General features: G+C 35.7%; 1 protein-coding gene across 2 annotated transcripts in view; it reads right to left on the bottom strand.

Moving 5' to 3' along the window:
- Positions 1-1,099, bottom strand: part of LOC134527608 (uncharacterized) — a 74,190-nt gene extending 73,091 nt beyond the window's left edge. For both annotated transcript variants that reach the window (XM_063360447.1, XM_063360448.1), the window contains exon 1: positions 810-1,099. In XM_063360447.1, coding sequence (XP_063216517.1) covers positions 810-960 — 151 coding nt within the window. In that variant the 5' untranslated portion in view covers positions 961-1,099. The remainder of the gene's footprint in view (positions 1-809) is intronic.
- Positions 1,100-25,329: the final 24,230 nt, after the last annotated feature.

Here is a 25,329-nt window from a genome sequence, read left to right as displayed (position 1 = left end):
GTGAAACTTGGGAAGCGAAAGGAAAATAATTATCCTGCCTAGAGGCTTATTTCCGATGTATCTTGCTTGTCATTGTTACACGTGAAAATTTTAAAACATCTGGTTTAAGGCTCGGTGTCAAACGCTGGGTAGGTTACTCGTTTTTTAGGTCCATTCTCTGATTTGTGGAATTTTCCTGTCAACTTTAACTGATGTAGCCACATTTAGTATGTTGTCGGGTAACATTCCTTCAATCAGATACGTTCGGGCTGTGAAATGTCACGTAAAACATTTGCGCAAATTCTGCCGCTATGTATTAGATGTCTGTTGACAAAATTTGAGACAAAACATAAAATTCAAGAGAGCTAACGGGAACAATCCACCGGAAATTCCCTCGAATAAAAGTAATGACAAGAAATTAAAATAACAAACATGGGCTGAGACCGAGCTACCATCCACCTACACCATACGAAAAAAAAACACACAAGTAGTAACATGTTTTCCGATCGCTTCACTTCCAAGTTAAAATTGCTGTAACGCCAAGCCGATAACGCGATAAGATGAAAAGAAAATATAATAATGGCCAGTTCCCGTTTGTTGTGTTTTCTTGCGTGGATTAAGGATGGAAACGTAAGTATATATTCTAACGAGTGTCTCTTTCGTGTGGTTTGAGTCCGCGGTCGCCTGCAGCAAACGTCACTTTTTTTTCCCCGGTCACCGAACACGTGTTGCGACTTGCATCGGTTGACGGAACTCGTCCAATGGGGGCCAACTCTTGGGGGGGGGGGGGGGGGGGGTAATAGTTTAAAAAAAAACTAGAAAGTACTTACGTTGTGGGTTCGGAGGTGGCGGCTGATGCTGAGGGGCGCTCCTCCTGCGGAAGATTATCTGGTAGACGGCGCGCTGCACCGTCATGAGCAGCTCATGTATGAGCTGATAGTCGTCCTCGTCGGCGCGCGGCAGGTTGAACGGCACCGCCATGGTGTCTCGAATGTGTGTCTCTCTCTCCGGGGCTCCTATCTGCGACGAGGGATCCCGCTGGTCTCCGCGGGAGTGCGTGTGCGCCTCTCCCCTTCTTCACACGTCGCGTGCTGTCCTTCTGGCCTGACCGCCTTCCTTGCGGTCCGCGCGTGTACTAAACACGACGGCGTCTAGTCGGGAGCTGTCAGGCGGGCTTCCCCTTCCCCTGCTCCTCTTCCACCCCTACCCACCCCTACTTCCCCTCTTCCCCCTCGCGCCACGGGGCCAATGAGTGCGCCGGCGCGACCGCTAATCGCGCGGGACCGGCTTTGCTCGTGTAGGAGGTGTGGCCCGGTGAGGGGGGAAGAGTAGACTAGGAACATTTAGGTGAGGGGGGTGGGGATGTACAGATGATGTATCTAAACAAAGTACGCGCGCCCTTCGTGCGTGTAAAAAAAAAAGGCCTGCGAGTATATGTCACGTTGGGGATAATTGTCAGGTGGCGTCAACTCCTCGTCCTCTCCCGGAATTCACGGCGCCTTTTTTTATATTACCCGACATTGCGTCAGCTTCTCGCTCCAGAATAAAACACTACCTACACGTCGAAGACGAATGTCAAGTTTAAATCTCTAACTCAAAATTTGGCAGTAATTAGCAGAGCTGTCGAGAGAAACATATTTCTTGGGGGCAAATCATTTACTGTAAAAATTTGCAACACCTAAAATTAAAAAAAAGTATATGTATCCAAACACTGTCAATAATCGTAAACCTGATACAACGCGTATCACATTACTGGTATGTTAAACTCAAGTACCGGTATTAAAAAATATCTTAAAACTTGACAGGTCTGGCAATTAGTGCTCAGCTAGGCCGCAAGGGCTGAAATTAAGTTGCATCAAAAAATAGTTTTAAGCAGATAACCTGACGTCGATATGCCAGCACTCAAGGAAGATATTGAGGTTTCTGGTAATCATTTCTGGGTCAAGAATTAGTGCTTGATTTGTACCACTCCAGGGTCAAATAAAAAATGTTTAATACTTAAATAAATAGGTTAAAAAGGTGGTTTCCTTGACATCAAACGACGCCGCGTACGTACTCATGAAAAATAACAAAATTAATTAAAACAATTTTTTTAATTATTCATTTTTTTGTAATGGACCAAAATTTTTATAGAAAAATATTATTGCAATGTATTTTGATTTCAAGCTGCCAATTCATTTATTTAATTTAAATAACGCTTTGGCCAATTTTGTAATTACAAAGGTAACGTTGGTACTTGCTATCATATAACTGTTTATATATATATTTTTTTAATAAGTGCCTGCCAAACAGTTTTTTTTACAGACCTTACCAGACGGGCACTAACAAGAGGACGGCACTATACAAGAGGCCGGCACAATACAAGAGACCTGCACTTAAAAACACCGGCGCTACACAAGAGGCCTGCACTAACCAAGAGGCCTCCACTACACAAGAGCCTGCACTACACTAGAGGCAGGCACTGCACAATAGGCCTGCACATCACAATATGCCAGCGTTACACAAGAGTCCGGCACTACACAAGACTCATACACTACACAAGACGCAGGCGCTACACAAAATGCAGGCACTACACATGAGGCCGGTTTTACAACAGAGGCCGCCACAAATCAAGAGGCCAGCACTTCACAAGAGGCAGACACTTCACAAGAGACCTTTACTACACAAGATGTCTTCACTACAGCACTTCACAAGAGGAAGGCGCTGCACAAGAGGTCTTCACTACACAAGACCTACTGAATTATACTAAGCAAGCACTACAACACAAATTCCCAACTAAAATAAATAAAAAAATTACACATAGGTAAAACGATATTAAATATTATTTTCAAACATTTGGTTTAATAATAACCCCAAAACAAATGTAAATAAATTATATATCCGGTAAAGCGAATTTGAATGGTTTACAGAAAGTATCGAATTCTGCATATCAACTGTTTGTTATATCTATACAACAATGTAACAGAGGACATTAACGGATTCTTACATAGGAAATCTCCTTAAATGTGTGGTTGTGCAATTGAATCGCGTTGGATGTGTGATATAAAATGACTTTGCAGTCGAAAATCTAAATGAAACTTTTAAGAAATCTTACAAATAAAGCTCATTTATTTTCTAAGAATGTGTTTTAAAAAGATATAATAATGTAATGTTATGTAGGTATAGTTTATCTGCATAATTTATTTCCACCACCATTTTGACTTTTTTTTATTGTATCTTTTCAATCCATTTTGATTCAAATTTGGTGATGGAATTTCATATTATATATCCACACATATTCTATTTTTGATAAACATAACCGAGAATCACAATTGGTTGTAAACTTGTTACATATGCTATCATACATAAGAAACGAGATACTCTATTTATCTATAAGTCAATACGTATGGTAACGAAACTATAATTTAGCCCCCAAAATCACATCCATGACTTTTAAATAGGTAACTCTCGTGACAGTCTGATTATTAATTATATTCGTGGACACATATGAGCTGGTTTTTTTTTTGTAAATGTTATACACAAATTTTTTTTTTCGTTATTTAGTCACATCAAGTTAGTAAATACCGTTGCTGACAAAACCAATATCTTGTAGCAGCTAAATACAGTCTTTCATATTCCATATTTTTCTTTACAATTCCAAGAGTCATCAAACAGCAATACGTTAAGTTAATGAATTAATTTATTGTATTATTATCAAAGACATTAAATAATAATGGGGATGACTTAACTCTTTGCGATACGTCAGATGAGAAAGGATATAATTTAGTTAAGGTATTCATTATTCTGACATTAAAGAATCTCGTATGCAAATTATTGGCTAACCAATTTACATAATTATTATTTAGACCGAAGCTAAAAAGTTATTTTTAAGCTATAAGCGAGTGATAAAATGTGTCCAAAACTTTATCAGGATAAAAATATATTACATCACTTTTATGCTTTTCTGTTATATTAACAAACATCTTGTTAATACAATTAAAGATATTTGTTGTATGGTTGGTCACTCATTAACAAAGTTACGTTGAGATTTATAAAATATATTTTTCAAATATAATGTTAAATATATATATGAATTATGGTATAGTTTCAATCATTAGAAATTATTTGTTCGTCGCCCCTTTTTGTGGATTGGAATTACAGTAGCTAAATTTAGTTATTTGTTTATTTACTACCGTCTTTATTGGTAGTGAAGTTAAAATGATAAGTATTTTCAAAATCTTAACTACATTTTTACATCATTATTAAAATTACACAATTAAATAAAATGTTTAACACAAACATAATAGTTGATTACATTGGTAATACAATTGAAAGCAGATTAAAGGTTTAACTAAATGTTTAAAGATAAGAGTTGGCGAATCCAAAAACTTAACAAAAAAAAAAGCAATTTTCAGGCAACTAAAAATTAAGTATAGGCAAATACATGCTTTAAATTAATTAACACTTAAAAATTCCGCGTTGCCAGAACAAGAGGCATGTAGTAGGTATTACATTACACCCAGTCACTCATACATTCACACAGGTAAGCCGCGAAGTAATCATGGTAAGTGGGAGTTACAAAGATGTTTTTTTTTTCAGCCTGTGTTCAAAATTAGCTAGGTTATTGGACTGCCTTGTCGTCTTGTCTAGTTCTTTCCAGAGACTGCTGCAAAACATCCTGACATACATTCAGATGAATGTACGGGAAATGCCAGCTTATAGTTGCGGGTGGAGCTTGTGTCAAGGCTATGGCAACTATGTACGTAATTAATATTGGCTGACAGATAATGAGGTGATCTAATCTGCAGTTCTTTGTAAGCAAGGATAAATGTGTGCACTTGCGTAGTACGTCTATGAGTGTGTTGAACTATTTTAGCTACGGGTAGTTATTGGATTAGATGATGTCGTAATTTAAGGTTAAAAATAAATCTTATACAACAGTTTTGGGACTTCTGAAGTCTCTTTGCTAGTTTATCTGTCAGTTAAAGGAACATGACATCGTAATAACATGTGAGGCATAATTAATGCCTGAAAAAATTTTTATACTCGTAAGAAATGAAGGGATAAATGTATTTTCTTTCTAATTTGCTTTATCTGCTCAATAAAGCTCCCATATTTCTCACAATGTTAAAGAACTGAATATTATCTGTTCAGTTTATTTATTTTGCCTGGGATTTATTTACATTAAACATAAATTTATTTACTTTTGTTCATTTAGAAATGGAAGTGAGATCATAAATTTCATAACTGACTGATTACTATCATTTGTTCTTGTATGAAGTTATTTTTGTACATCATCAGCCAACATGAGGTTTTGGCAATTATTTTGGCATTTTGGTAAATCATTAATGAATATAGAAAATAAAAGGGGCCCAAGAATAGAACCCTAAGGATCACTCGCTATTGTTGGTAACCACCTGGATACTGCGGTATCGTGAACGACATGTTGGTAACGACAGCTTGGATATAATTATAACAAATTCAAACACTAAGATGAGAATAACTGTAGAGAATAAATCTTTTTTTCTTAATTTAAGGGTTTGGTCTACCGGATCAAATACTTTACCAAAAAAAAACATTCTTTGGTCAAGTTTAGTCTGTCTGATATTTGTTGGTTACAATTACCTAGATAAATGAAAAGTTACTCTCACGGTAAAAAAAAAAATTAATAATGAAAGAATTTTCCTGAGGATAAAATTTATGTAACACGCCTAACCTAACTTGCCTTAGACGTTAACAAACTCCAACCGCAAAAGAAATACGAAGATGCACGAACACACGGGGTCAGTTAATCTTAGGTTTCTCTCTAAAACACAGGACCCGCAGAATCAAACCGAGTGAAAAGAATAGCTAACTAAAATGAAGTTAGCTCGCCGGAAGAATGAAGAGGTCTTCCCGTGGCAAGTCTGAACAGGCGCGCAGCACTGCGCGGCGCGGTCGCCCCTGATTGGCTGGCGCGCCGTGGCGTGATCAGTCCGTGATGCGATAGAGTCCGCGTTCCGTTCACACATCCGCTTACACTGTGCGCAGCAGTATCAGTTCCGTAACTCCATAGAGTAAGTAAAGGGAGAGGCGCCACTCCCATAGTAATGATCGTTTGCTTAAATTTGTAAACAAAACCCTTGCGATCATACCATTTCTTTGCAACTTGACAACGAAAAAATGCCAGATACAACCTGAGAAAGGTTTAGCGCGTGATAGTTGGCACCTTTGTAGTCACCATAATATTTTATATTTTTTCGATAGAGGATGCAGATATTGTGAAATTGCTTTATGTTAGTCCTTATAATGGGACGTTAAACTATTTCCACAAAAGAAAAAAAATTCCGCAATAGAAAAAAACTCCTTGGTTCAAGGTGGATTTGAACCCGCGAACACCAGTCCAGAGATTACTCGATTCCTTATGCCTTTAACCGCACGACCACCATTTCATTATAGAATTTTGATTATAAGTGTGTTTACTTAAATAATATTTTTCTGCACTAGTAAAGTCCAAATTATATAGCCAGATTGAAACTGATGATCGTTTAGTAATGAATTTAAATTCTGTTTATTATATTTATTTTCCACTATTATATATATTTTTTTTAATTTTCAACTTCAAAAACTACAGAAGTAGCTAGCAGGTAAAATGGAGAACGACAGGCCAACGTCCTATAATTTTCGTTTTCGGCATTATGCCACGCAGCATCTAGTTTTAAGTGACATTTTAAAAATATAATCTTTCACTTTCAAATCCCATTATTACCACGAGACAATACAAAGATGGCCGTATGTAATTATAACAACTGGATATGTAATAAACTAAAGAGATCAAAATTTGTAATATTTTTTTTTCCGATGTTGGTGAAACATGGTATATGATCCAATTTTTAAGGATTCAGTTTGTCCTATCTACTGTCAAGCCGACCTCCGTAGCGTAGTCGGATGCACACCGGCTTACGGTGCGAGGGGTCCTGGGTTCGAGTCCCGGGTAAGGCATGGGTGTACTAACATATTCTGATATTTGATAATGACTCGAAATTGAGATTCACGCTGAATATGATGACCCTTTGGTTGTTGGCGAAAAGCTGTAGGCCACATAACAAATAAAAAAAAAACTATCTACTGTCACCCCCCTGCGTAACTCAAGCAACGCGATTTGGGTTAGGTCTGACATACCATGATTATTGTTTCATGTTATTTTTTATTTGCAGTTATTTAAGTAATTTACTGTACATTTAGTAATTTACTGTACATTTAACACGACGTTTATTTTGCATTTATAGTGCGTCTTAAATTTTGGCAACAGATACGAACTAATTCTTGCATAATAGCTCCATTAATACGTGTGTAAAATTTGAAATTTTAAAGCGATTGTTTAAGTTTGATGAGTAAATTTATGACCAAACACAGATTTCAAAACAACTTTCATGAAAAAGTTACAGAAAAAACCCATAATTAATAATAATGGCAAGGTAATGGAATAACGAACAATGTGCGTAAGAACGATATTTAAGAAAGTAGTATACGAAATTATTTTGCTTCACTAATTTTGTATCTATAAGTAGCAGACGATTTTTTTTTTCGAATATACTCATATTATAACTAGGATTAATTAACTGTTTTAGAAATGTTTCGTAATTTTAAATAGTTTTATTTAATGGTTTTAAGCCCAATGTTTATTATAATTCTAGCATCAAACAATATGTGAACGTATTTTATTCAATTTTGAATTAAACTTTTGTACTTATGTAGACTTTGTCACTAAGCTAACTATATTTAGTATACCAACAATAAATCATGCGAATTTATTTAAAGTTACAGAAACCTGAGATTTTCTTTAGGGTTTTAGGTTGACCAAATCTTTATTGATTTATGAATGATACATTTAAAGGAAATAGATCACGGACATAATAAAAGCCACACTATGACATGCTTTGTGTTCCATGCTAGGATGTAATATTAATTGATTCTTAAAGGTTTCTAACACTTGTTTTTAAACATTTAACTGCTGTTTAATTGGTTTTACAGCATGCCACTCACTTAAATTTGGACCTTTTTCTTTGTTGTTTGAATGTTTATTTTGAATAGCTAAATCAAATGTAGTTAATTTAGTCTAGAAAAAAATGGTCAAGTGTTAGAGAAGACATAAAACCTCACTCGCCTTTAACGATTTTCCCAACATTTAAACAATATCCAAGAGAAAGATCGCATTATGAAAGTCTTTTTTATATACCTAACTTGTCAAAAGTTAGACAGTTCTCAAAAGTAGTACCAATGGTACCAACTTCCTCATATTTGACTTGCAAAGTTAACACATGATGCTTGGTTATGAAAACTGACAATTACATGCAATTGTTTACAAAATATGATGACAGAACAATAGTGGCAGAAGGATCGTACATAGTCCATTGATACCACTTTTAAGAACTGTCAAATTTGAGACATGCTACATAACACTGGCGGGTGGTACGACCTACATTATTATCGTTTCTAAAATCGTGTCGACTTCTTCTGTAGAGAGCGCCTAGCCCCTCGCTCTGCATTATTTGGGTTGCTGTATGTATTAACTTAAAAGCACACAAGATAAAGTTTTCTAAAAAAAATCAAAGCGCTTTTTAAGTTGCGTGTTTGAAAGCTATTAAGTTTGAAGAGTTTTTGATATGTAACACCTTAGCTCTCGGTATATGGAATTTGGCATGAGTAATGTCTTGAATGGAACGCAAGTCAATTGGAACGAACATATGTAACCACGGTGCTGACATGTGTGGCGGATGGCGCCAACCAAAGTTCACAAAGTCAAAGCGAAACTTAAACTGTTTAGTGAATTTCAACAAGATGGCCAGTATTTTAATATAATTCTATGTTGAAGATAGTGTTAAAATCTGGGGCTTAATATTTTTTCAAGTCTTTTCACTTTTCTGGGAGCCGTTTCATTAAATAGTTTAACCTTACGCTCTAAAAATCAAATGATTTAATAGTCGACGTAGATGCTCTGGCAGCGAATTCTAGCGGCTTGTGAACTTCTCCTTTGTTCGGGAAGGAGAGTTATATCCAAGACAAGCCGGAAAATATTTCTCGTTTTTTTTTGTTTTTGTTTTTTTAACATAATTTTAGTTTTTTTTTTCTTATTCACTGATCTTGCATTAGGAAAATGTGCGTTAGTTTTATCCGTGTGCTCCTGATTATTTCTGTCAATATTTTGTTGGTTTCCCCGTGTACTTCTGATTATTCATGTCATTATTTTGTTGGTTTTATCCATGTGCTTTTTACTATACATGTAAATATTTGATGGTTTTCTCCGTGTCCTTCTGATTATTCCCGTCAATATGTTGTTGGTTTCTCCCGGTGCTTCTGGTTATTCCTGACGACACTTCTGTTGTTTTTCTCCATGTGCTCTTGAATACGCGTGTCAATATTTTTTTGGATTTCTCTGTGTGTTCCTGGTTATTTCTGGCAAAACTTCTGTTAATATTCTTCGTGTGTTTCTTGTTATTCCTGAGAAAAATATCCCTGCATTTATTTTTATTCGTAATTCGGCAAGAAAAAAATCTGAATTTTGTTAAATTAGTGAATTTATGCTACAAAATTATCAATAACAATAAGTATATTTTATTAGTTGGAATTTAGACAACACATATTTATTACTCAGTATATTACTATGACTTAAGACAGCTGAGAAACAATTATATGATGTCTAGCGAAGCCCTCCTCTTGCGATCATGAATGAGCATTGCATCCCACATAAAAAATAAATAATACTTACCTCAACACAACACGTGATGAAATATGTTGGCAAGAATCAGGACTACTTGCAACAAGTTTTTATGCATGAGTTAAATTAACTCTCGCAGCTGAATTGAGTCAAAGACAGTTAGAGCCTTAGTCTTGTAGCCTCGTAGAATTGTAGCTTCGTTGCCAAGTAGCCTTTGTTGCCGTGTAGTATTGTAGTAGTCTTGTAGCTTCATAGCCAAGTCGCCTTGTAGCCAAATGTCGCTGGAGTAGTTAAGCCTAAGACAGCTGGAGCGAAAGATAGTTGGAAGCATTTTAGCCTACCGTAAATTGGCGATCGCAACATACTAAGTTGAATGTTTGTGAAATGAACATATTTTTCGTAAAATGTACATAGTCAAGCTGTATTATCGTATCCAACTCATGAGATCGTATCCCTGGTGCGAGATCGTATCGCTGTGACGAGATCGTATTCCTGTGACGAGATTTTTTTACTGAGTTCAATTTTCATCCAAAACTGCGTCTTTTTTGTTAAATGTGCATCCTTTCTTTCGACTGTGCTTCTAAATGAGTTTCCTTTTTGACGAATGTGCTCTCTTTTTTGAATGTGCTTTCTTTTTTTTTTGAATGTACATCAATAAATCTTTACTCAGGATATGGCTGACCTCGTGGTTCCGATACGACTGGTCTTTACGCCTGACATTGAACATGACCTGATTAAAATATTGGTCGCGTATCGACGAATAATACCTCTTGGTTCGTAGACACTTGGCCTACACACCTAACAATGTACATGACCTGGCCTCGTAGTTCGTAGACGCTTGGCCTGTGTGTATGATTTTGTACACGAACTGTTTAAAAAAAGGTTCGCCGAGTATCGACGGAAAATATCTCATGGCTACTGACTTGATGTGTTTGACCACCTACCTGAAGCGTCTGGCTACCTACTGGATATGCGTTCCGGGCTACTGCATAGACGTGTCTGGCTATCGACTTGACGTTTTAGCCTGACCAACCGACTTTAAATACATGCCTGGCCAACCGTCTGGCATGCATAGCTAACATCAAGACGTGGCTGGTCACAGGTGCCTAGCCACGGAATAGATGTGACTGATCACCGGTTGGACGTACCTACCAACCAACCTGTTGTGTCTAGCCAACACCTGCTCGTGCCTGGTCGCTAACTGAACATGCCTAGCTAATAACAGAACATTTCTGTCAAAATCTTAATGTACATGGCCACCGATTACGTGCCTGGCTACTGAATAGACATGCCTAGCAACCAACTGGATGCGTCTTGCCACCTAATGGACGTACATTCCTGGCCACCGACTGGACTCGCCTTGCCATCTACTGAATGTACCTGATTATCGAATACGTGCCTGGCCTCAGACTGAATATGCCTAACCGCCCACTGGATGTACCTGGACGCCGATTACGTGCCAGGCTACTGAAAATACATGCCTGGTTAATCGACTGTTATGTAAAACTGGCCCGATAACACATGTCAAAGAATGCAAAGAACTCACTTCGCCTTTTAAGAAGACCGTAGAAATCGAGAACCGCTAGTAATTTCATAGTTTGTACTTGTAGAATTTATGTAATAAAAATTTAATTTCAATTTGTTTTCCTTTATATCTCTAACCTGTCATTTTTATGTTAACATTTATTAAATTAGTAATTTTTTAATGATTTGTTATCAAGCAAGAATGAACTAAGGACGAGATTCAATCGAATCAATCATTATTTTAATAAATGACTTTTTTCTGTTGGAAATTTTCCCGAGTTTCTATGTAAATAATTATATAATTACAAGATGGTGGCCAAGACGGTCAACAAAATGGTGGATGACACGACGGTCTGGTGATTGGCACTTTGGCAGGAAAAATTTAAACTAATATGACTGCAGCACAATCCATAAAATGGTCTATGTAGGTACTACGTGATACTATTGCTCAGGTATCGATTACTGAAAATAAGATGGCGGTAGCACTCTCTAGAAGGTAATGTGTGTCAACAAGCGCTCCTGGTAGCCAGTATTGAAAATAAATATGAGACCACGCCCTCTAACAGGTGATGATATTATTCCTTCAAATTAAAAAAATATATATAAGTCAGAATATGTGTGTTATATTTTATATAACTTATTTAATCCTCGGTCTGGTAAATAACTCGATGGCCGTGTGGTCAAAGACGAATGTTTTTTCAATCCAGATGCCTGTATTATCAAAGTTCAAATTTACTTCTAGTATACACTTATAATCTACTTTTATATACGATCCAACCAGTAGCCGAGTCATTTACGCTGCGAGGGGCTCTGGGTTGTAACATATATATATACTGATATTTTATTACGATTTAATAACGATGGTTTAACCCTTCGAATGTTGGCGACAAGCTGTAGGCCATTTAGAACAAAAAGTGGTCAAAGCACTAAGTCGGAAATCTGAAGGTAGTGAGTTCGATTCCGCCCACCTACGAAGTATTTTTATTTTCTTTAAATATTTTAAGGAACCACGATAAGAACTAACATAAAACGATTTTTACAGTAGAATAAGCCAATACTAAAAAAAAAAATATGACTATACTTACATACTGTAGTGTGCCTAGCAGGCGACAAGAGCACAACTGCGAACCACTTTGCAGGATTGCGGATGAAAAAAAAAAAAACGAAAGTGTCCGAAGATTATCGATGAGGTCCCAATCTTATGCATCAAGCGTCGGACACGCCCGAACATTGCCGAATCCGGACGATTTGCAAGCCACCACCAAAATTGTAGTCCCATAAGAATAACATTGTGCCCGAAGAAACCAAATCATACTAGTATCGACAACACAACGGCAGCACCAACGAACACATTAGTTTTCCTATGACTAATACTCATTTAATGACACATAAAAGATTGTAATAAATGTAAAGGTACTTTTTTAATATGTCTGTTAGAATATCATGGCTTTCGAACAGTGTTTTATTCTACAAATAAGCAAAGCACTATAATTGAAAATAATTTTTTTTTTTTTGCAGATTCTCTAAGCGGGCTAAGTGAAAACGATTATATGTATCCTAGTTAAAATTAATTCTGCGGCCTTCTTTGAATATAACGTTCGCGTTTTTAAACGTTTTCGGAACAGTTCCCTACAAATATGGAAGCCGGAAACGCAAGAAGTTGAAGTTAGACGATGCTGCCAATTTCACCAGGGCCGGTGCAAGGTAAATTGGCGCCCTAGGCGAAAAACTTTAATTTCCCTCCCCCCCCCCCCCCCCCCCCACGGGGACCGGACACCACAAAAAAAATTTCTTTGCCTCAAAATACATCACGTAAGCCTAAGATTTTGTCAACAATCAAATGTAAGCAGGCTTGTTTTTTTTTTTTTAACTTTTTTACTTATTACAAATCATAAACAGGTCACCGTGGACTTTAAATAATTACTTATGTCAATATAAACATTCCAAACTGTTACAAAAATCAATTTTCATCTAGTTTCAATAATCGTTAAACATGTTATATCAGCTGTTATGTGTCGTGCTGCGCCGCCCCCAGCTACTTGGCGCCCTAGGCGGTTGCCTAGTTTGCCTATATGGACGCGCCGGCCCTGAATTTGACTACCACTGACGTAGATAATTTTTAATATTTTTTTATTTATTTTATTTATTGGACTTTTGTTTGGCGCAGCTAAGGCATGTGCGCCTTCACTTACACTGGCTGAATTATGAGGCATAAACAACGTATAATAATTTATATCCAGGAATCAAACGTGAAATTAAGATTACTGAAATTACTGATGAATCACATACAAATTTGACACCCATTTTTAGTATTTACATAAACCATAAATATAAAAAATACTAAGATATAATAAAATACTCACCAGAAACATACTAAATATTGTTTCAAATAAAACATATCAAAATATATTTAAAACTCTTACCATGATACTGTCATTCTCTCACACACATTTATTCAGTATTTCCTTGTTTAAGTGTCCATGAATTTAGACAGAGACATAATTTTGAAGTGAAACTACTTTGGGTGCGATGAGAGTAAAATTTCAAGGCCGAATTTTAATGCAACGTTTTCGTGAAATGTTGTTATGAAGCGTTTCTGACGCTAAAAGGACAATGATATATAAAGAGAGCACTATGCTAGATACGTTGCTGTGCTCGTTTTCGTTCTCCTATTTGTGCGCTGATTCAACTCCCGGCTTTAAAAATAAACTGAGAGAGATAGATGAACGAAAGAATAAGACAGAGATCGTGCGCATGCGCTTGTTTCAGGAAATAGATATATGTATCCTAACAGACAGCGGTGAATCAATTTGCATGCATTGTGAATGCATTAAATTGTATAGGTTCTTGCTACTAGCACGCTCGCATTCCTCCTTGTTCAACCAGCAGCGTAGAGATCGCTTTTGAGACAGTCACTGCATTTCCAGCATAGATAGCTCTATCTGTCATGAATTTAATATTTCTTTAAGATATTTGGCATCTTCAAAGTGGAAGAAATGTTTGAAGAAGCAGTAACACGCACAATTTTTCTTTATGGTGTGAGTATTTCAACAGTGAATAATATTTATTGTTTATTAATAATTATTGATTGATCAATAATTATTGATATCCTGAGAAGTTAATTTGAAGTGATTAATTATTTTGCATTAATTGCCACGATTTTATAGGCACAGGATATTTTTCAGCTTTTGCTAGTTCATATATAGTAATTTATTTCTTATTATTATCAAATTTCTAATCAGTACAAAAAATGATTCTTAATTACCTACTTGAGAAATAAATGAAAGCCAAAAATCCCTGCGCTAAGTTATTTTTAGAAAATTGTCTTCGCTCTCTCTTTCTTGGCCGTTTTTACCACTTACGATATACTGATATACTTGAGAGTCAAGGTTTGAATTTCGAAATAAGTTTCACATCTGTCTCGTAGGAGCGTGGCCCGGGCTGTGTGCGGAGACGCTCGCCGACAGAGCCGGGGGGGGGGGGGGGGTAAGGGATCGCTGTGGAGCGAAGGCAGGTACCCAGGGGCCCGGTGAGTCACAGGCAGTGCCCTCGGCGGCGCAGACCGGCCCACAGGTGCATGCTGGGAGGATGACGCACGTATCGGCCTCCCCCTTGAGGGGTGTGGTGGGGGTGGATGAGTCCACCAAGTGGCCGCGACGCCACCAGCCGAACGAAACCGTAAACAATCTGACCCTCGCAGGCTTAGGCTGGGTTCATGGCAGGCCGAGCGCACGACTTGTGCGAAATCGGTTCAAAATAGAAATAGTACTGTTGATTTCAGCCAATGAAGATTCGCGATATATCCGACATCTGTTCGCAATGTTAGTAAGGAACTATATTACCTACTAAATGATTAAACCGTGACGTCTAACCAGCAATTTGTGAACACAGTTTTTCAACATAAAAATAAATAAAATTTTAAAGCAGGAATTACAATTAAGCATTGTAATTAATGTATCGACAATTTATTGCCAAACCATGTTTGATAAATTCAAACAGTTCTCTAGTCCCGCCAAAACCGCTTCCTACTATTATACTCTCATTGGTTGTTGCGTCAATGCGTCCTTAACACGACCTCTCTCCTATCCACACGACCACCCTGTTGTGAATCAGTAGGTTCGAAACCATTTGCGCACGAACTACTGTGACTGTTACTGTTAATTTTTTCAGCTGTGCACCCAGCTTAAGGCCCGCTCTACAATGGCACGGAACACTGAGACGGATCTCCCGGAACACTCCACTGTCGCGTCTGCTGCATCCACAGTGCACGGAAACGTAACAAATGACAACCAATCAGATTGCATTTCAAGTTTATAAAATATTACTTTAACTAAAAATATATATTCTGTATATATATATATATATATATATATATATATATATATATATAATACTTTGAGGTCATAGCACCGGTAGAATTTACCTACATAAAAAACACAAACCTTTAAAAGAGCAATAAATATTCTTGTACTTTAAATAATTTTTTAACGAATTTAGAACTTAAAAATTATGGCTACCGCTCAAGCCAAATACTCAGCTTCAATTGGTCGCACGGAGAAACGTAGATGGATAAGCTCAACATTACAAGCTAATCGTACGGGTCCGTGTCCGTCTGCTTGTCATTGTAGAAACTCTGCTCCGTGAGATCCATCTCCGTTTCCGTGTCGTTGTAGAACGGGCCTTAGGGCAGTTTTATGAAAAACTCAAGATAGGTACAGCGCAAAATGATAAAAAATAATCCACATAATTAAACACCCCTCTTTAAATTTACGAAATATGACTAAACGCAACGCAAGCATCGGCCAACTTTCAACTTCTGTCATTTCGGCTTGCGTTTCCGTCTTTTTTTGTTGAAGTAATGTGTTTGAAAACTTTTTTAAGATGGAGTTTTTAAGAAAAAATCAAACTTGTTATTCTCATCACTCGTTTTTTTTTTAAATTTATTTTCAAACAATTGAAGATTAATAGCTTATGACTCTTCTCAATTAAATTATTTAGTATTTGTGTATTTGTTAAAAAAATGGCATTAAGAAAATCTGCAAAAAATTGTTTTTGTACGGTTTCACAGCTTAAAGTTTTTAAAGTTGGTGAAATCTTGAAACTTGCTTCATTTTATTATTTATTATTATTTATTTATTGACTTTAATGACGAATATAGGGCTTTTAGCCATCTCATACACTTAACCATAGTACTACACGACTACACAAAAATCATACTTCATAAACTTGTAATACTAAACTAACCTAAACTAATAGCTTAGGAACTAAAAGCCAGTTATTTGCACTACTAAATAACATTAACAAACAAAAATTTGACAACATTGAAAATTAAAAGAACTTAAAACACGAATACAGCAGGTACACAAGTGGTTAAAAACATCACACGTACTCATTAGCGGAAGTGGTTGTGCAATCACTGGCGATGTATCATTCAACGACGTATTTCGCAACCTCTCGTTTGAACTTGGGGAGTGTTTCTGAGCCTCGGAACTATGCAGCGAGCCTGTTCCAGTCGCGCGATGTAGAAACCGTGAAGGACTTATAGTGCTGCCTCTTGTGGGCGGGGATACAAGGTTTAACGTCCGATATTCGAGCGGGTATTATTACCGCAGTGCCAGGATACGCGTCACTGAGAAGTTATTTTCGTTTCCAGTTGACGGTGAGTTCCAAGATGAATTGTGAGAAATGGAGGTTTTTTCTTCAGGCTTGTAACACGCGTTTATCTTTATGTTATTCTGGAATCACAACAGCTCGACGGCGCAATGCGAGAATGGCGATACATAAGCAAAATATCACGTTATTGCGAACATACTGTTTTCACACGCGTGACAACCAAAAATAAACACTTGCAAATAAATCGTATATTGCTGTTACAAACGCACCAAACACACGGCAGCCATCAATAACTGCGTTTTTATAATGAATAGCCTATGTTTGAGAAAGTAATTCTATTTAATGCGATTATAATGTTCAACAGTAAAAACTACTAAGCGTAAACACATTCCAGAAATTTCTCACATAAATTTAGTAAACATAACATAAAAAAAATAAAGAGAATAATAATGACTCATGCACCAGTCTAACCACCTTTTGAAATGAAATTCTGACACTCGTTTCCTCAACGCTGTGCACGCGACGTTATGGAAATATAAAATATTTCTAATCGTGCGAGTCGCTCGCAACTGCTATTTTTGTCGCGCTGACCGCATAGATGTGTCTAAATCGATTGGTTAGAAATCTTCGCGTCGCTACCATCGTGCTATTGTATTTATAGAATTTCGTGTTTTGATTTGTAACATCATAACTCTCGGTATGCTACATTGTGTAGGAGTAAATTCGTGGCTGAAACGGATGTCGCATGAAACGAAAATGTGTAACCACGGTGCTGCCATCAGTGGCGGATAGCGCGAACTAAAGTTCAAAAAGCCAAAGGGAAAATTTATGGTAATTAAATGTTAAATTAATTTTAACAAGTTGGGCGGTATTTTAATAAAATTCCTGGTCGAAAATCAGGTCCAAACCCGGGGTTTGGTATCTTTCAAGCCTTTATGGCTTTTAAAAAAGTTGTTTCATTATATAATTTAAAAATTCGCTGTGTTAATAAAATGATTCGATAGTCTACGTAGCTGCTCCGACAGCGAATTCTAGAGGCGGGTGTGAAAACTACGGGTCATTCACGTCATGAAATATAGTTAAAACACAATCTGCGTACCTATATATATCAGTCTTGGCATTATTTTAATGTTTTTAAACTTATGTTTCGTGTCCGACATTTGTATTATAAATGTATTTGGAACACGAGAACACATGAATTTACTCGTTAACAAGGTTATATGTTACACATCTCTACCGAGTACTGGAAGACTCGCTTACATGTTTTTAGATATATTTTTCGGCCATTAAACGTCATTAATAAGTTTTTTAATAGTTTTTACGCACATATTTAGTGGCCGTAATAATTTTTGGATTTCATAAAAATATTTCTTCGCCATTGGTCCTTTTTCGATAAACGACTTTGTTACATATTGGTTAAGCAAACTTTTCTTGTGTTTGCAGGTACCATAGATATTACTTTTCGAATTTCATGGCCAAATAAGCTTGAGGCGATGTTTTGTGTCTTTCATCTACCTTCATAGTTCAAGTTTTGTTTGATTTTTGCAAATGGCTTCACTTATGATTGCAAGTCATTATTAAATATGTAAAACGAAACCAAACCACACAACTATAATCAAATTTATGATGAAAATGTCAAAGCAGAATGAAAATACTACAAAAAAACATAACAAAAAATTATGTTATATCCTTTTGTATTATTTATTCAATACGCAAAATAACATTAATATTCAGAACGTGTAGGCCACAACTTGTTTCAGTCGCACAGGAATTGTAGTAAGATAACTAATGCAAAAATATCCGTTCAGCAATTGCAGAGTTATGTTTTGTTATTATCCCCAGGAGTTATATATTTTTCCGGGATGAAAAGTGCCCTATGTCCTATTCCAGGACCTAAATAAACTGGACTATATACCAAGTTTCATGAAAAAAAATTCAGCCGTTAAGAAGCTGAGTCGTAAAAACATACACTCACACTTAAACTATCGCATTTATAATATTAGTAGGATTATAAATTTTAAAAATGAAAAAAAAAAATTTAATCCGAAATTTTACATTAGCAACTATGTGTCTTCAATCGAAAAGTCCGATCAAAGGTTTTTCTTCCAGTTGTGCTATCTACAATTATTATTTCCATGTTTACATTATTGCTTAAACTTTAACACGTCAATCTCTTTCTTGTTCAATACAAAAATTTAACATTTTAAGTTGAGGGTTAATTTTAATTGTGTCATATCCAATTAAATTAATTTTATCAAATGGGCATAGTATGTGATTTAATGTAATCGAATGATAGTAAAACGATTTTTTATGCAATACTAGCTGTGTCACATACGTACGCACGGGTAGATAAAGATTTTTAACACAGAGAACTGGCGTTTAAATTAAAGTTTATGTAGGTAACTAATACTGTGTCAGTGCTATAACAGTGCCGGCGGAACGTGGTTATTTTGTTTTATTTATAAATGTTTAATGAAAGTTATTCACTGGTTTTATTTGTTAATACTACCGTAGGTTCTTTAAATGATTCATGCAATAGGGATTTTTGAATTAAAACATTTTCTTGGACATACACCATGAATGTTTGCACTGTTTGTAATGGGAACAATTCATAAATGACAAAAAAAAAAAAAACCTACAGAAAACAAGTCTCAATCAGCTGATGTCAAACAAATAAACCCAACGATGAACTAAAACAGTATTATGGACAACACAACAATGACAGCACAGACGAACACAGTCAAACTTAAAGATCAGGCAGCACAAGAATTCCGTGGAAGGCATTTAATCATAAAATAATAATAACAATAACAGCACAGACTAACACAGTGGGCTAGCAATGACGAGACAGTTTCAACAATAACGGTAAATGCAGACAGACCACAAAACCTGGACAACGCAGCAAATATACAAACACAACGATAAAGATAAACAGATTATGGAAAATCCAACGACCACAGTAGGTTTCCTAACAAAACAGTTTCGGTAACAGGCTATTGACGGAAACAGATGCCAGTTCCCGAATCGTCCATAATATTTGTTAATCTTCATTGTTGTTTATCTTCATATTTGCTGCGTTTTCCAGTTTTTGTTGTCTGTGCTGTCGTGGTGATGTCCACAATATCTGTTTAGGTTCTTCGTTGGGTTTATCTGTTTGATGTCAGCTAACTTAGACTTGTTATCTGTGGTTTTATATTTCATTTTTTATTTATTTTTTTAGCATTTATGAATTTTTCACATGATAAATAGTTGAAAATTGCAATCACGTATGTCCAAAAAAATTTATTTAACTAATATTACTGTAGCTTACAGAACCATATTAGCAAATTTCCATATGGAATAATTATCTTTATAACAGTGAATGTATTTTTCATATCAGTCAATAATTTTTTTTATTCCTTTTTACAAACAAACAAACTCACACACTGTTTCTTTATAATATGAGTGTATCTAAATAAATAAGCAAGCATATATATATTTATATAATATATAACTTACATACTTGGAAACGGGAAGTTAAAAACGCATACGTTCTACGCTCTTAACCATTCTCTCTAAGAATGCGCTGTAATGTTGGCACGTGTGACTGGCTAATAATAAAAAAGAACAACGCAGTCGCTCAAAATGGTTGCGTCATCGCTTCGGGGGATTACAAAGTTTACCTTCATTCCGCACGAATGGAAACGTGCCTGTCGACAGGACAGATTTAATGTGAAGATGGTAATGAGATAAAGAATAATAAAAAAGGCCACTGCAAGGAGGTGTGTGGTGCAGTGTCTGGTCTGAAGGGATGGTTGGCACCTGGCGTGTTCGTCGCCTGACAGGATGTCAGCTCCGGACGACACGTGTCTAGTCACGCAACTGCGCAGTTTTAAACTACGCATGTAGCGCACAAGCTAACAGTTAAATAACTAAATTACTACGCAAGGCGCAGTAACGTAACGCAAACATTGCTAATCTTTCAACTTCTTAAGTGTTGACTTGACAGTCCCTTTTTCTTTTATCACACCCAACACTTTTTTTTTTTTTTTACTTATTTAACGCTTTTAAACCAAACATTAAGAAATTCACGCTTTTTTGTAAAAAAAATTATTTTGAAATGACGTCCGATGAAAAACATTATTACTATTGTTTTATGGTTTTAATTTGTAGGGTTGGTGTAATGAGTTGGGTGTTTCATAAAGTACCATTTTTGGTCTCTTTCTTGTGTTTATTCCGTTATCTTTTCCGTTTCTTGCGAGATTCATTAACTCCCTCCTTACAAGTTGGAGCATGCAAGACCGTACGGATAAACACGTATGTAGTATAAGTCTATACCGATATAAATTTTTGCATAAATTTGAAATAGAATGAAACGTTAACTAAATTGTTTTTTTTACTAACAATTTCGTCTTTAGCTGTTTTTCAAGAGTTCAATGACCATACCGAAATAACAGCAATGACAAGCAATTAACCTGAAAATCAAGTAGCTTTAGATTCACTCAACCTACGCTTGAATTTATGAATTGTGCTTCTACTTTCACAGGTCCGGGAGTACTTAACTATAGTGAAGGGTTGGTTTACAAAATGAAATAAAACTGTGAGCGAGTCTTCCAATGCTCGCCAGTGATGTGTAATCATCTAACTTCGGTAACGAACAAATTCATGTGTTCTCATGTTGTTTGCTCATGGTTCATATAAACTTTTAGTACGAGACTTTTGACACGAAATTTATAGTATAATTCCTTAAAATAATGCCGAGCATGATATATAAACTAATAAATACAATATTCTCTTTTCAAGTACGTACAAAAATTTTTAGACGCGAACCACACACTTATTAATGCGCTGCTACAATTTGCTGCCTGAATCGTAAACGTTGCTTGCAATCAACGCGCACCGATAGCAGCACGAAACAAACGGAAATTTTAAGTTATTATAAACATCTTCTATAAAAGCAAAAAAGAATTTAAAAAAAACCAAAGTACCGGTTTTTGGTCTGATTTTCTACAACGAATTTTACTAAAATACTTTTCATCTTAAAAAAATTCATTAAACAGTTAATACCATAAAGTTTCTGCACACACAATAAGTTATGCTTCTATGGAATAACTAAAATATTAACCTGAAATATTTTAAAACACATATTATAACATAAATGCTTGTATATTTGTTTTTTTTTTTTAAACGACTGAATTCAGTATGTCAATACTTCCTGAAAACAAACTACAACCTTATTGAGCTGATTGAACATTACTGTTATATAATATTATTGTCTTATAATGTTATTAAAATGCAATAAAAATAATTTCTAGTGACGATATTTGAACAATGTCACTAGAAGTTGATTAGCGCGCGCTTTAACGCTGTGCTACTAATCCTATTGGGAATTTAGTTCTGTATGAACATTAAAAAAAAAAATTTGTAATCGTACAGTTACTTATCTTGCAGTTATACAGGAGACACAGGAATTTCAATGAACTTGGGAAGTTGAGTCCGCTGCAGAGAGATGGATGGCACGATCAAAAGAATTATATTGTAATTTACGGCGTTTGTTAGTTCCCCGGTCTTAGTAGGTGGAATTAACAAAGTGATCAAATACTCCCCGGATTATTTAATTACAATTTTCCAGATGTGTATGTGCCTAAGAAAAGTAAAGTATTGTTGCATAATATATTCACATGGCAAACTGAGAAAAACAAGAGAGTTAAATAATTGGCAGTAACAAGTAATTAATTCAATATTTGTCAGGAGTGTCCTTCCTGGAGGGTGGATGTACGCTTGAAGCGCTCCTCTTGTGACTTGTGCCATTACAAGCCTATGCCTGCAGATCCCACAAACTAGTGCCGGACTAGACTGTCAAATTCGAATATGTTCCTGTGTTACAGTTCCTGAGTAGTAGCAGTTACTGGCAACCTTGCAAATACTTTATATGATTTAGAATTCACATGATTATGTTTTTGGTGATTTTACCAAAATTTTATTGGCAACTGGTTTCTTATATATATGTAACTTACCAAACATTTTTTACTGTTAAAATTATACCAGCCATATTAATGTGCTTAAATTTTTATGCTACCGAAAGGAAAAATTTCGAAGTAAAAAAAAAGTGCGAATTTTTCAATTGTAATGATATGATTGTATGTAGACCGTGTGCCTATCCTGCACAGCAGAAAATATTTAAGGCTAACATTGAACGTCTTTAATTGCAATATTATATTTGTCAGAATCTCGAGCCATGCGGAAACAACCAGTGCGTTCTGAAGGTAAAATTTGCCAGTCTGCTACTCATCTTTTCTTATAAAAAATATCTTATAGAATACGCGCTGACGTCGCAGGTGCCCTGGGTTCAATTACCTGCCGATGCAAATGACTTTTGTTTTCAACAATTTTTTAATTTTGTTGCAAGGAAGCTTTCGGTGTTTAGGTTGTCATTTAAAGTTCTGGGTAAAGGCGTGGGTGTGAATGTGTGTTTGTTCCAATTGGTAACAAAATCCGTCACGTATTCAATGAAATGTCAAATGCAAATTTGAACCTGTTAAAAAATAAGTATCTTGGTCCGTCGGTAATAAAAAAAATTACTAATTAGCCGCACATTAAGCTTATATAGAAATTTGTTTTGGAATCTTTTAAGCGGGTGTTTTCCTTAACTATTCTGCATGTAGGTTTTATTTTGTTGTTTTGTCGGTATGTTAAATCAAGTGATTAGTACAAGTATAATTAATAGTTTACATATTACTGATATTTTTATCACTTCAATAAATATTATAGAATGGTTTTTGTAATCTTGAAACCAAAACTATATTTCAACCCAAATATTAATTAAGAGAATGAAATATTGTGTTACAAAATCATGAACCAACGGTGTGTACGTGGCTTTTGTTTTTAAATGTTTTCTTTTGTATAATTCTTAGAATTCTAGTCATAAATAACATGTATGTGTATATATATAGTTTTTCTGTGATAAAGCCTACATACAAACGTTTAATTCAATACTATAAACCACAAGATTTCATTCTCATAGTTTATGCTAGGATTGAAATATATATCGGGATTTGAGTTTCACAAAACATTACTTGATGTAAGTTTTTGGACATACGCCATTACAAAAACATTTTCTGTTGAAGAAAAAATAAAAAATAAAAATTAAGAAATAAAGAAATAAAAATTCCCAAAAAAGACAAAAAACACAAAATTAAGCAAAAAATTGCTGTTGTCAACAAGGATACAAACACCACAAAATATTCCGTAACAGGAATATGGTCAAAAAACATAGAAAAACAAAGAAAAATGTACTAAGAGAACGAAAAAAAAACCCACAAATGATGACGACACAGAAATATTGAACTTAAAAAAATTCAGCGCAGCGGTTGAAACGAAACAAAAACACGACAAAACGAAAAGACGAAACAAACACAATAGTTTTCCAAAACAGAATAGAACGATAAAAAAAATCCACAAATTATGACGACACAAAAATATTGTAATATTTGTTTTTCTATGTTTGTTGACCATATTCCTGTTACGGAATATTTTGTGGTGTTTATATCCTTGTTGACAACAAAAATTTTTTGCTTAATTTTGTGTTTATTGTCTTTTTTGGGTATTTTTATTTATTTATTTCTTTATTTTTTAGTTTTTCTTCAACAGAAAAAGTTTTTGCAATGGCGTATGTCCAAAAACTTACATCAAGTCATGCACTCCCATTGCACAAATCTTTCAAAGATAACTCACAAAACATTATAATAAACTTTTATTATATTTATAAAACCATTAATAAAAACTGTCCGTAAGTGTAACATGAGTTTATTTAAAATTATAAGAAAAACGCGGATTAAAAAAACATCATTTACGATACAATCCCCATTACGATGTGATAATTGGGTCGGACCGTCAATGGACGTTGGTGCAGAATTTTCTTTCCAGAATGACCATGCGATAGCAAACAAACGTGAGTCATGCTGAGTGGACCATTCTGGTCTTTGTGTGACTCGGTAAGGGACCAAAGGTTAGTTCAACCTCGCCATTTTCTTTTTTTTTCTTCTTCTTTTGGAGGGAGGTTAATGTTTGAAAGACCCCTGAGAAGAGTTGGTAAAATAGAAAGGAGTGAGAGTGAGTGAAAAAAAAAAGGGGGGGGGGGCAAAATTTGTCAGCCGGGCCAGACAGCCAGGTGCCTCGTAACAATAGAGCACCACAACCATCGTGTACCTGGGTGCTTTTTTTTTGTAGGGTTGGTCGCCCTTCTACCCTCTACCACCCAACCACCCCAGGGTGAAACGGTCAAGGCAGGCGGATGGGAAGACTGAGGGTGGATTCACAATTGGAGAAAAAAAATAACAGTAATATACGTATAAAACGGGTCCTGTGCTCGTGATATGACCACCCTGTTTTGGAACCTGCTTATTCACACACAATAGAGCAGAGTACGGCCGTATGCATTTTAGAGAGCTCTTGCGCATGGGAGGAAAATGAATATATTTTATTTCTGCTACGGACGTCTGGTGATAAAGCCAATGAGGGAAAAATTAGCGTGCCATTTTGGCTGGTGTCTGGTACTT

The sequence above is a fragment of the Bacillus rossius genome, chromosome 1 (assembly GCF_032445375.1).
Source record: "Bacillus rossius redtenbacheri isolate Brsri chromosome 1, Brsri_v3, whole genome shotgun sequence".
Classification (NCBI taxonomy): Eukaryota; Metazoa; Arthropoda; class Insecta; order Phasmatodea; family Bacillidae; genus Bacillus; species Bacillus rossius.
Note: the sequence above shows the minus strand (reverse complement) of the source record. Positions and strands in the feature narration are given on the sequence as shown.